This window comes from Dermacentor albipictus, chromosome 3 (genome assembly GCF_038994185.2).
Source record: "Dermacentor albipictus isolate Rhodes 1998 colony chromosome 3, USDA_Dalb.pri_finalv2, whole genome shotgun sequence".
NCBI lineage: Eukaryota > Metazoa > Arthropoda > Arachnida > Ixodida > Ixodidae > Dermacentor > Dermacentor albipictus.
Genome location: NC_091823.1, coordinates 25,061,654 through 25,075,645, shown reverse-complemented (window position 1 = coordinate 25,075,645; position 13,992 = coordinate 25,061,654). Strand labels below are relative to the sequence as shown.

The 13,992-nt window shown below is 43.5% G+C and overlaps 1 protein-coding gene across 1 annotated transcript in view; it reads left to right on the top strand.

Annotated features, from left to right (window-relative positions):
* Positions 1–13,992, top strand: part of LOC135903919 (uncharacterized) — a 57,823-nt gene that overhangs the window by 22,749 nt on the left and 21,082 nt on the right. Inside the window, exons 3-5 of the mRNA XM_065434387.2 lie at positions 841–926; positions 7,561–7,653; positions 8,334–8,393. Of these exons, the coding sequence (XP_065290459.1) occupies positions 841–926; positions 7,561–7,653; positions 8,334–8,393 (239 nt within the window). The remainder of the gene's footprint in view (positions 1–840; positions 927–7,560; positions 7,654–8,333; positions 8,394–13,992) is intronic.

Sequence of the window (13,992 nt, the reverse complement as noted above, 5' to 3'; positions counted from 1 at the left end):
CTCCCTCAGTGCACGACTATCAGCGCTCTTGAAGATTAGCTCGCGCGGACAGCTATCCATGTGCGATGTGGACTTTGCACGCTTGGTGCGCACCATCATGCTGCGGTGGACGCTGATGAAGACGCGCGTTGCAACCGAAGCGCGATGTACCGTTGGTCGACGGCCAGCAACGCCAGCATCGAAATGCTGTGTGCTGAAAAGACGATGTGCTGGGGACACGGGAGTAACGTGTCTTGTGAGTTGAAGTGCATACCACATTTGTCCATTTTTTATGCGAAGCATACTAGCCGCACAACCACGCTCTTCCTTGCTGCGCCGCGCGCGGCCGCGTAGCTACCATATGACGTCATAACAGTTGCAAAAGCGGAGGCTCAACTCGTGCGCTCGCTTGCGGCCGCGCAGCTACATAGCCGGGTCTCAGCTCGTGCGCTCGCCTGTCCAATGTATGTTCTATACAGTGCAGTTTTTCGTGTGAATCTAATCCGTGTTTTCCTACGTGTTCTGATTTTAGTGTACTTATGTGACTGGACTTTGTGTTTCTGTGATTCGGTGTTCACATTTAGCTTCAGTGCGTTGAAGCAATTTACTTTTGATATCACTGTGTGAAAAGGCGCCAGTTAAAGGCGACAACATATCCTAATTAATTTAGAATTGAAAAACAAGAAAGAAAAGGACATATCTATGTCCAAATTCGTTTAATTTATCCTACATAAAATTCGATCAGTCAACAACTACTGTGAAGCAAGCCGAGCTTTGTGGATATGGCGCGCATGTGTTTTCTCGTTCACGAAGCACGATGAAAATGAAATCGAATTTATTTTACTGATCTCTTTTGCGCAGTTGGGTTCACGCTGATCCTCCTACTCCTGTCATTCTCAGGATTGTGCGTCATCTTCTCTGGCGTTCTCCTGCTGGGCTTATATTTAGTAAGTTCTGACTTCCATAAGAGCCTGAATTTCGCCGCTGTGATTGAGATGAAGTTCGTTTTCTGGTACCAGTTTCACAGACACCGCATAATTCCTGAGCTGGAATATTGCCATTTCTTTAGCTTTACCTATGAAAATTGGATATAATGATGTGACGCGCGATGAAAGCTAATAGCGGAAAAAGCGACCAAGGAACCTGCTACTTTCATTGCCGTGATCATGTGCATCGTACCCCAATTACTCAGGACAAAGGCCTCTCCCAAACTATATAGTGAACCCTGTCCTGTCACGATCGCGCTCAAGCTCATCGTACGCTCATCAAACTGCGAACTTCCGTCTAATCTCCTCATTATATTTTATCTTCCACGGGTACCGACGGCGCTTCCCATCATATGTTACTAAGCCTGACATTTTTTACCGAAATAAGTAATGCTTGCAGTGACACTATTCAGCGGACGAAGAACTGCTTAAACAGTGCTCTCTCTCCCGAAGACTCAAGGCTGTCTCCACGTCACCGCCGTGATTTGAGCGAGCCTTCGTGAGAATGCTTTACGTGTAGTTTGGTAGTTTGGGTACCCCTGTATGGAACCAGAAAGCGAAACACAAAGCAGCGCTTTCACGTTATGCTCTGACGCGGATTCCATGTAGGGAGAGAAAGAAGTATTTAGGAATCTCCAGTGTGCCGGTTTGAATGGCGGCGTGGCTACTTCAAGACCTTGAAGCTTCTAGGGAAAGCTGGGCACGAGAGGTCAAAGAATAGGTTAGGGAAAGAAGAATATGGCCTAAACTCCTTTAAGGGGAACTATTGGGGTGCGAAGCATTATGTAGTGGCTCCTTACATGCGCGCATGTGAGCTAAACGTTCTTGCTTCTCCCGTTAGTTTAGTGCAGCAGTGCATATATCCCTGGCTGTTCTGACGTGTGACGTAGAAGCAAGGCTCATACTCTTTAGTCGAGGAATCTTTGCAGCCTGAGAGCAGGAGCAGCTGTGGAGAGGTGCGAGCGGCGTCCTGTGTCCCATCATTGGACCAATGAGCGCTCGCCTGGGCGGAGCTTAGTTGCGTCTTAGTTTCGGGTGATATGGCCTTCGTGCCTATAGAACACCCAGGACCTCCAAATTACCGTATGGTCACGTTACTCACCTTAAATGAAGCCTTACTACACAGATAATACAGATTGGCTATATTCAAACTTCCAAGATAGCTTATCACTTCGCACACTTCACAAGACCAAAGAACTGAGTGTAATTTTATATCTTATTAATTAACCACTGCATATACCCTCATGATTTTTGGAAAATATAGGCATTCCTAGGTCTAGTTTGATATTGTAGCATTATTTTGAGGGATTTGTAGAAGGAAAATTGATTTTTTTTAAGGTGAACAGAAAAATTCAAAATGACCCTTCGTGACTTTGTTGAGCGCTTCCTGTACAATGATTCGCATTAAAACGCACTAGACATATCCGCTCCACACATACTGCACACTGCACAATCTATATAGAACAATACATATATTATGAACTTAACGAACGCGCTGTACACTATGTATACGTCCCTCCGCGAGCAAACTTATGCGGGCCAGATTCGCCGTGGTTGCTTAGTGGCTGTGCTCTTGGGTTGCTAAGCACGAGGTCGCGGGTTTGAATCCTGGCCACGGCGGCCGCATTTCGATGGGGACGAAATGCGAAAACACCCGTGTACTGAGATTTAGGTGCACGTTAAAGAACCCCAGGTGGACTAAATTATTCCGGAGTCCCCATTACAGCGTGCCTCATAATCAGATCGTGGCTTTCCTGGTTTCTTCGGTATGCAGTCAGAAACTATCCGCTATGTAAACGTCTGTATCGGGTTCCTCACTTTGAGCGAAAGCGAAATCAAAATCATCGCATGACTTTCACTTCCAGCTCTATGGTGCATTGTCAGCGGACGTTATATTGGGTCATTGGCGTGACCCAATATAACTAGATATACAATATATCTAGTTTTGGGACCATCTAGCACTTACTTTGCTTTCTTTTGAGTACGTACTCTAGGCTTTCCCTTTTCCCTCTCCTCGTTACCAATCACTTTCCTCTCTCTTTTCCTTCTTCCCCCAGTGCAGAAAAGCTGACTAGAAAAGCATACTCTAGGTGGACTTATCTTCGTTTATCGTAAAAGTTTTGTCTTGCTCTCTTCGGAAATGATGCGCACTGCGGACCTGTACTACTCTCCTACGCATATTTATTACTTTACAGTCGTTAAGTGCCGCAGCTTGTTCTCCGTGCAGGCAACGGAAGCGTCTAGTCTTGACGAATGAAGCAATGAGAATCGTAACGCACAGGTGGCGCACTACACGGAACACTCCAGTAATATAACATGGAATGCGCACTCCGCATCGAGTCACATCCCCAAACACCAATGGCGCTGCGCGATGTTTTTCGACGAAGTAGCCGCGATATGTCCAGTGACGGGCAACTACGGCAACAATAATGCGTGAATTCTGCGCAATCGATAATCTAACTGGTAATGTGGATCGGCATGGTAGTTCCTGATCTGTCGGTTCATACTCTTTCTAACAGCCTTGAATTGCATTTTCCCGTTACAGCGCGTGCAAAAGTACATTGTAAACGCCGCATGTGTTATTGGAATGTTTTTGTAAGCGCTCAAAGAGGAGATCTCCTTTCGTTCATTTTTTTTTTTCACGCTTTCATGCCATTGCTTCTTTCGTAAGCGAATGCTCGCATTTTGCGCATGAAAGAAATCGGACCACTTTTATTTTCACGCACTTTCACGGTCTTTTTCATTCGCGAAAAATGTGCATCCATGTGGCTCTTCACTTCTTTTCCTAATGCGTAATATTTTGAGCGAAATAATAAACAAATGATGTCACATCGAACGCAGATCCAAGCACTAAGTACCACTGTCGTACATCAAAAGAATCGTTCTCGTCTACTTCATAGTCACGGTACTGTTACTAGGCTATAACTGAAAAACTTGACCATTTCAGTCGAGTTGTGCGCGTTCGCATTTGGCTTTTCGCTTGTAAAATGAGAACGTGACAACTGCAATTTAAAACGGCTCTGAAACAACAGGCTATTCCGATATTCCCATTTGACAGACCAGACACTCATGTATGTAAACACTCGTGCAGACACTCATGAACGTACGCTAACCTATGAATCGATCTTTCATGTGCTTATGTAATCCGCACGTTAGGAGGGATATCGCACTGTGTGTATTTTGAGCGATTATGGCGAAGAGGAAGCGATACCAGTGTTCTACTAACTTGCACAGATCATGTTCAAAAGAGGTTCAATGTGATCAAGATGAACATATGTTTATTCCTCCTTTGTAAAGTGATAGAAAGATTATAACTGCTTTACCATCAGGGCGAATCAATGAATGCGATAGCAACACGTTAGAATAATGCACAAAGTTTAAGACCCGTAGATGCAGTGGCAGTATGAATTGAAGCAAACGTAAGCAAAGTAAAAACGAGCTGTTGTGCTATCGGTCCTCTGTTTGAAACCTGCCATCGGACAATCTCATCTATTTGTATTAATAAAGGCAATATCTTTTTTTAATGACTTTATTTCGTATCGGGTATATGTCAAATCTTTTTCCTAGGCCAATCCTGGACGCAGTGAAAAGCCGCGCAAATGAAGTTGAATCATTTTCAGGTTCTAGAACTGTTATTATTTTGCACTTTTAATATTTAAGTCTCAGAAGATTTAAGATAAACAGCATGCGCTGTCGGTGTATTGTTCTGTGAGATTTGTTTGTGGGCCGCCATGCCCGAAATTCTCAGGAATAATTTTGTCAAGCCTGTAAGACCTGGTGTGAGCAACGTTAGCGATATAATGGTGTGGCAATACAACCCGCATATAGCGCATGCCGTATAGCCTGGCGTGGCATATAACATACATATATCTTGTAGCCTCGTATATCTCGTAGCCGCCGGAATAACCTATAAACGATAAAACAGCACCTCCGGGCGATGATGTCAAACTAAGCCTGCAGTTATGATTGTATTGTCGCACCGACTAGCAAGGCAAAAAATTCCATGTTAAGCGATTATAGAGCAACAAATAAAGAATTAGAAGGCTAGCTACCCAGCTTTTAGGTTTGTTTTCCTTCATTTCATGCCCGTAGGAACAGAGGAGTGCTTAGGGAGCACCACCACTAATCGCAGATTATCAGCTATTAAAACGGCGGCATTATCAAAGCAGCCGTGCCTTTGATGTATAATAGGATGTGATTTTTAAGCCTGACAAATCTCATGTGAACTGGGACGACCAAAAAGTTTCTTTCACTGCTAACTTCCTGATTTGCGCCTTTGGTTTGGTTATTGGAACAATTTTGACAACGTATTTCAAACTTCTCTATGTAACTATGCGCGCGCTCTCACCGTAAAGTATGTGTCGCGCAAATGAAAAGAATGAGCAAAATGAGAACAGAGTAAAAGCAGGAGCCAACGTTTCGACAAGTGGACTTGTATTTTTCAAGGCCACTTGTCGTAACCTTGGCTCCTGCTTTTAACGTGTTCTGGTTTTGCTCATCGTCTTTCATTTCCATCTCCCGCCTACTCCGTACTTTCCCGAAATGAAAAGCACGAACTTCGTGGAGCATAAGTTACTTATTCTGCGTCATTATATAAGTAACAAACAGCAGTCACAAGGATTAAAATTACTACATGAGCTGAGTCATTATGCCAGGTTACATGCAGTGCATCTTTTACGAAAAGCGCATGCGCCAGAAAAGAAAAAAAGAAGAAGAAGAAAGGCAATGGCACAATAAGAGTATGGAGCACGCAGATCAAATCATCTCATGAACGGTGTTTTCATAATGTAGACATCAGAGCTCTTTGGTGTGTTGCCATCTTCTGAGAACGCAGGTTATCGCTTTTTTACTTTGTGGCTTTATGTGCACATTTATTCCAAAAGTTAGTGGGAACTTGTGACTTCACCGCCTCCAGCATCGACCCACATTCGCTCTTTCCTCGTAGCAGCTAACGCTACGTAGAAGCTGTGCGACATATTACACTGCCTTCGTGATCGGACGGGTCTAACAGGGTTTAACGTTTCTTCAATTTTTTTTAATACAACGAATTGGTAAGAGACAATATACAGACGAGGGTCCCAAAGTCAAAGACTGCAACGGGACCCTCGGGTAATAATAACAATAGAGAGATGTATTAAAGAAGAGGAAGCTAACTAAAAGAAACAAACAAAATCGCGGAAGTGCAACATAGAAAAATAAAATGAAAGAAAACAAATTGTCTGTATGCAAGCCTATAGTGCATAAAAAAAAAAAGCTGTCAATGCATACAAATGGCAGATGTAGTGTAATGAATGACGTAAGCTTGGTTATACATATAAAACTGCTTAAGGGCATGACTAAATGTATGAAAGCAGGAGCTCGAGCACGAGAACGCAAGCAGGAGCACGAGAACGCAAGTTATCGCTTTTTCTTTTTTTACTTTGTGGCTCTAGGGGCACATTTATTCCAAAAGTTATTTGGCATTGAGTACATATGCCCATCGTCGTTATAACATAAACCACATGACTAGACATAGGTTCATACGATTGTACAACACTTTGGCGCCGATGACGTCACAATCCGTGTTCCCCTTGCTTACGCTCATTGGCTATACCTACGTAGGACCCAACAATCGGTGCGTCGTAAACTCGAGTCGACCGGCCGTAGTAAGGATCATTCCGTCGCTATCTATTACGATCGTCGACAGCGTCGTCGTCGTCGTCGTGCTACTGTCGTCACACACGCGCTCACGTGACCACGCGGGACACACACAACTGCTCGCTTTAGACAAACGCTTTGGTCGACCTCGTAACGATATGTGCGACTCCAAACGGTGATGGCTAGCCAGCTACCTGCAAAATGCTTCGCACAACAGTGAGTGAGAAAGAGAGAGAAAGAGAAAGGAAAGGCGGGGTGATTAAGAAGGAAAATCACTGTTTGCTATCCTGCAGGGAAAGGAAACATTAAAAAGATGGGAAGGGAGAAAGACTTGTATATAAATGGGAATTGACGCGCAATGTTGAATCGGCGCACGGGACTATTGCCGTGTATCTCGGAGGTCCGTAGACGGCAGGGAGAGAAGTGGCGCTCTGGCTGCTTTTAACGCACACGTCCGTTGTGTTCACGGTCCAAGAATTTCTTGCTCTTGGCGGTGGCCGGCTGTGCCGTGTCTCAGCCATCCGGGACTTCATACCGCGGGAATTACGCTGATCTATTTAAGCCTCCTTCACCTCTTCTTGAAAAGGTGGTGTCGAGCGAGCCATTGCTCTTGCTATACTGGAGGTTTGCATGTACTGGATGGTGGGCTTCCAGTTGTGGTAATACACTGCGAGCTTCGCGCCAGCAAGTCATTGCAACAGTGAAATCACTTGTTAATTCTATTCCTGTGTTGCTGTCGTGTAACAGTAATTCCCGCAGCGCTTGGGATCTGCTTAATTTATGTTGCTTCTATATCTCTCACGTCCAATTCTGATTTCGGGTTTCTGTTGCAAAGTTGTTTCATTCTTTTCTTTTTTAAGATACTTGCAAGGACCGTGAAGACGTTTCTTCATTCTCGAGAACCTCTCTCTGCTACCTGCGGTTGATTTTCGCGTTTACACCACTGTCTCTCATGCAGGACAACCGGCTGCTCTTGATCCCGTGGCTGGCAATCGTTTCCATGACGACTCTTCTCGACATCGTTCTCTCGCTCTACTTCATTGCTGATCTCGTAAGCACCTTCACTAGTTGCTTTGCTCGCTTCAGCAATTCCTCTTTACCCTCTCTGTTCGAAAACAAAAAAAAATTGCCGCGTTTACTTGGAATAAATGGCGCGCACATGAAAGAAAGGCGAGACATAGGACCGGAAATATGGGAGGTGTCCCGTCGTTTTTGAACCTAACTTGCCTTGGTGGGCAGCAACGAGCGCACAAAGAAAACATTCAAGCAAACGTACAAGTAAGACTTGTTGGTTGTAGATAATACGGGTAAAAAAAAAAGAAAAATCGGGAACGGTTTCTTGGAATAAATGAAACACACACACAAAAAAAAGGCGACACTTACCATAAGACGACGGGACAAATCCCTTCTTTCCAGTCTTATGTCTCGTCTTTCTTTTGTGTGTATGCCATTTCTTCCATGAAAACGTTCCAGATTTTTTTTTTGATCCGTATTAACTATAACCAACAAGTCCTACTTGTACGTTTTCTTGAAAGGTTTCTTTGTGCGCTCGTTGTTGTCCACCAAGGCAAGTTAGGTTCAAAGTTCAAACTTCGGATCGCGTATCTTCGTGCCACGCCACGTTCGAAACTTTATTCAGTCTTCTGGCTGAAATGTTTACTAGTAGCAGTGAAGTGCTTTCGGGCCTCAGATCTTGCGTAGACCAGTTTTAACAACTTCCCTCTCTTTCAGAGAGTCGACGGTTTCGTCGTGGCCATGTACGTCGTCGACTACACCTTATGTTCCGTGAACGTAAGTAGTCACGACACTGTTGCGCTAGACTATGTGAAATGATTCCCCACTAAATTCGTACCACGTGCGAAACTTCAGGTAAACTTAGTCGGCAGCAAAATATTTATTCCAATTTATATAACAGTTCTGCGTATATCACTGTTCTTGCTTAAGCCTATACCTTCTGGTACTCATAATCTAGAGTTCGACGGAAACCCGTCTGGCGAGGAATGAGCATAATGAAATAAAACGAACACTCGCCAATGGAAAGACATGTATAGGAAAATAAAACTTGACGTTTCGGGTCCCGTACGGGACCCTCGATCACATAAAAGCAAACACAGTGGCTCTTGTTTAAATATGAGATAGATGGCGCAGTGCGTGTGTGTAGATTTCCGGCAGATTCCCACGTGTCCTGTTTATCGCATGTTGCGTCGTCTGAATGTGCAGTGATTCAAGCATTAGTCTTGCTGGCAGTTTCTTCTCTGTGGCGATAATGGATGCCGATTCTCAGTCTATGCAGTGGCCTGTGTTCACGTGGTGTTCTGAAAACAGTTTTGGCGTATTTTCTCAGTTATGCGCATTATGTATTGCCGGCCGAAAGTATGTCCTAACTACGTGCTTATTATGTCCTCGTTTTTCTTTATGTATGAGAAATAGACCGGAACACTGCTTATACCTTGCTATTTGCTCGTTAGGCATTAGGGAAGTTCACGAAAAACCCACGGGATTATCCTTACTGAAAAAAAAAGTCACCCCAAGCATAAGACACAGACGCTGAGCAATAAATGAAAATTTTAACGAAAGCGGACGCTCAAGTACAGGTAAGGGCACTCGAGGTCTATAACACAACGAAAAGCAGCTTAACACATGTTTAACACTTGGTGCTAGGGACACAGTTCTTAATTAAATATCGTTAATACCGTTCACATTTCTATTGCATCGTCACCTACGATCTTTCTCTCCATTTCCCCTTTTCCTAGTAGAACGCCAGGGACGCGCTCTTTCGACCAACTCATTTTTCTTTCCATTCATTAAAGCTCTTCTCTCTTTCCTTATTAATATTTTGAGTAATTATTTCTCATTGCACTACCACATGTTTGCCACTAATGCAGCTGTATGAATGCTCCTTTCATTCCATTTTTATTTCTGTCTCTGCTTAAAATTAAAAATTAAAGCTTAAAGCTAAAAAATTTATTAAATAAAAATGTTCCTTCCTTTTACATAACCAAATTCCCAGTACTATACGCTTAATATTCTCATAGATTTCTCAGCAATCAAAATATTTGATAATATCAATAGTACCAGTCCTTGGAGGATTTTTAAAATATTAGAGCAAAGTACTTGTATTCGTGATTGAAATATCGTTACAAAAAGCTTGTCACTCTAAAAACAAATATTAACAGGTGTAAAATCAACCGTCCTTATTCATATGTTTAAGGATGATATCAGCCGCGGATAAATCTTCAGTTTTCAGGACCAGACACGAAAGCAGAAGATCGAGTACTCCTTAAAAAAAAAAAACGATGGCGTAATGAAGCATAGGAAAATACTGACAATTTGGAGAGCGGCTCTTCTTTCTCTAAATTAGGTTAATGGTTTCTGAGTGCGTCAGGTATTAGAAACATTTCCCGTACACGAGACTAGTGCATGTGTTTCTATGTGACCATATTTTCTTGTGCAATTTTGACTTCAACTTGCGTCTCCAGCTGTTTGACTTCGTTTTGATGTCACGGCGCTTCACTGCACACAGTGCAGCGTCCACACGCGGTGTTCACTTTCCCTCTTTTCTGCTTTCTGTTTCCCTTTCCATTACCCCCAGTGTAGGGCAACAAACCGGATGCTCGTCTAGTCTACCTCGCGGACTTTCTTCTGCTTGATTTCTCTCTTTTTCTTTTACAGCAGTTGTCGGCACAATATTTTACATTGCTCGAAATAACATGCGGCACTAGGATGACCACCAATATTGGCTTCAGTCTGAAAAAAAAAACACATGCCACCTCTCCTAAGGATTCGATTCCCGGTCCAACTGCGTGCCAGCACGTCACGCCACCGATGAAGCACGACAGCTGCTTCAATCGCACTGCACGCGTTGCCATAGCGTCGGCGGTGTCGTGCGCGCCCATTAGAGCTTCGAATGCGAAGCACGTATTCCTAGGTTAACAGTCTCGTACGACGCACCGCTCGTGCTTAGGAGAAAGTGAACGCTATACACTCGTTTGTAATCGACCAACAGTGCGACTCGGGTCGCTTCCGGTGACCAATCTCTCTGCCTGTGCCGAGCGCAAGCAAAGAAGATTTAGTGAACTCGAAGGGACCAGTGTTCAGGTTAAAGCAGCTGTCATTGTTCTGGAAGTCTTGCAAATTGCATAAGACGAGCGTCTTTCTTTTTCTTCTTTTTTTTGTTTTGCAGAGGGCTACCTCGCTTTCTGTCTGAGAAACATACAGAAGAAAATAAATAACTAAAGATAATAGATTGAAATGACAATAAAACTGTTGCGAAAAGGCCTTTTTTTTTTTCTTGCTTGGGAAAGCAAACCACTTTGCTCTTGAGATAACACTGTTTATCTTTGTGGGAAACCTTTGTGGTGAAAGTTCAACCTTTGCATATTTTAAAATGCCATGGGATTGACGAGACCTCGTGCACTTCACTTAATGACGCTAAGGGCTGAACACTCGGTAATTGACTGCTCGCTAATCGCTATAGCTCGAGCATTAGGTTACCCGCTTCGTTCGATAAGAGCAGCCCAAGTTTCTTCTCTCGGCTGCTCGCTGACTACAGCTGCATTTCTTGGTGCTGTGATTTTCGCAAGTTTTACAGGGACAGATATTTAAAAAATGCAGCTTTGATTCTTCTGATCTTTTATTTAAAAGCTTGTAATAATTAGATCTTAGAACGTTCATTCAATCATTATTCGTTAATTCACTGTTGGAGAAGACCGTAGCGCTAGCTGGTGTGCACGTATTTCAGAATTAAGACTTGTCGAACTAGCGCTGAAAACAACTTAAGACGAGAACGAGAACGTGTCTTGCGTGCTTGATGTTTTCGTCTTACGTCTTTTTTTCGTCGCTTATGTCTTGATTCTGGAATGCAATACTGGTTTGTCAGGAAGAGGTTTCAGCATTCTCTTTTCAAAAACATGGCGTTCAGGTATTTTCTCACAGCATTGTATATCTTATACTCTTGGGCGAGGTTCATAAAATTTGAGAAGTAACCTATTGCTGTTATCTTAGATATTTACCATGAATTAAAAGATGTACACCACAAGATATTCTCTACACGTGAATCAGTTATTATCTCCGATTTGTAAGGTGAATCAAACGTTTTGCTTTAATGAAGTTACGTGAAGGAGGAAAGCAATGGTGATATTCCTCCTGCACTTTATCTCAATAAAGCTAGCAGATAACCCCGCCAAAGTTCGTTCTCCGCGTAAGTTTTATCTCAGAGATAAAGAGAGAGCAATGTTCTTTTCCCCCGGTCCTTTGAGTACTTCTCCCCGATATCTTACACCGGATTTCTCCGAATCCGTTAACGCAAGTATAAGAATCGGCACGCCTACAACACGAAATAAATAAGTTTCACAAAAGGCTCGCGTGACTTTCACCAGATCGCAAACTTGCCTTCCCATCTCTTCCTTCCTTTCTTTTTCTCCTTTTTATCGACTCCGCGAAGGCGCATGTACTACCTTGTCTTAGCGAGCAATCATCGCTTCTTTGCCTCGATCCCCACTCAGAGAAAAGGGCGAGGCAGACCTTATCTGCCCTCTCGCTGCTCTTGTGAGAGCAACCAGAGCATGCCGGCCCTAATGCGGCACGAAGAACTGTAAATCACCTGGAAAGGAAGTGACAGCCAGATATTGACCCAACTCTCAATAAACTATGGCCAGCAAAAGTGTGTTTAGGTCTACCTAGGGTATCCCGCTTAACGTCAGTCAAGCTGGTCAAATAGAAAATAAAATAAAAGAGAAGTGGGGGGGGGGGGGGGGTAAAAAAGAACACGGCGCAAGATGTGATTTTAAGACTTATCTGACGACCGAACACAGTAGATCTTATAATCGTGTCTTGCATCATGCTCTTTAATTTTTTTTCCTTGAACAGCTTGGCTAACGTTAGCTGGGGCAAACTGTACTTATAATTACTATACGTAGTAATGCAAATGTGGTTTAGTTGTTGATCGTGTTCAACGCGGCCATGTCCTTGATGCCTGCCTGAACTCAATATACTAAACGAGATACGAAATATGGAGAGTTGTACAAGCATTTTTCCTCACAAAGGACTACAATATATGCAAAAACCAAGTGCAAGAGTGTTGCAAAAATATACGCAAACATTATGTTGCCTTTATCGATGTGTATTACGCAAACGGGGCGCATTAGACGGCAGAAAGAGATTTTGCAATGCCAAATATCCCATCGGTCTGTCCTTTTATGTGTCGTTAACCGTGCAAGCCCAAATGGCTACTACGTGTTCTTTACATTCTTATTTGAAAGATATGGGACATCTGTTCATACGCAAGATTTATATCTAAGTCATTGAAAACGAACAGCATCAGACTGACACTTTTCGGCGACTTTTAAACGGACGTGCAGTGGCCCAATACTATAGGCAAGATTGGGTATCGCCTATAGCTCTCCGTTAAACCATAAGATTATGTGTGTCTAAACACTCCTGTATAGGCGGGTACGTTGCTTTCACCATTATCTCATAACTGGATTTCTGTCTAATTGCGCGAATGATCGCGACACTAAGATTTCCTGTTCCGCCATCATGGTTTCTCGCTCAAACGCGACCGATGGTGAAGTTCGCAGGCAAGCTCTCGCCAGCCGAGTGGGCCACTTAGGAGATTGCCTGTTGAGCATAAAGACATTGAGAAGCAAGCAAGCAAGGAAGTAAAAAAAAAGGTACCATCAAACAACAAACTTTAGTAACAACGGGCTGTCTTTTTCCGAAACACTGTGTTCACTAAGTCAAGGGGAAAAAAAGAAATAAACAGCACAGACAAATGCTTGTCATTCCACCCTGTTGCCAGCCGAGCAAAAGCCAATATCCCTTTGTAGAAACTCTTTTGTGTTGTGTTATGGCTGTTACCAGAGAACCCGTGTAGTCTCAGACGAAGGTGTCGAGTAAACGAGCCATTTTGTTTCCGGAGCTGTCATACATATCCCATATTCACAGGCTCGTGCTTTTAGGAAAAGATGCAGTGCAATTGAATTTAAGAGAACAGTCCCAACGAAGAGGGAATGGAGGAACAAAGCCGCAAACAGTTTTCACTGGCCAATCGTTCTGCTATCGGCCTTAAACGGAAGCCGGTCGTTGGCGGTACGCCAAGTGCTCGGGTTCGACTTTTCCGGTGGCCTTACGATTTGCTTAGTTCCGCCGTAGGGACATCGCTCGAAGTGCTTCCAGAGTGGGTTACCCTTCGGAGATGACTTTTTCGCAGACTATGCGTACATGCGGACTTTCTCTTTCTTTCTTTCTTTCTTTCTTTCTTTCTTTCTTTCTTTCTTTCTTTCTTTCTTTCTTTCTTTCTTTCTCAGCGTAAATATTCTCTAACCTTTGACGCAGCCGAGGGTCCATTAACCGGCACAGCGCACGCGTGACATTTCTCCTATCTCATGAC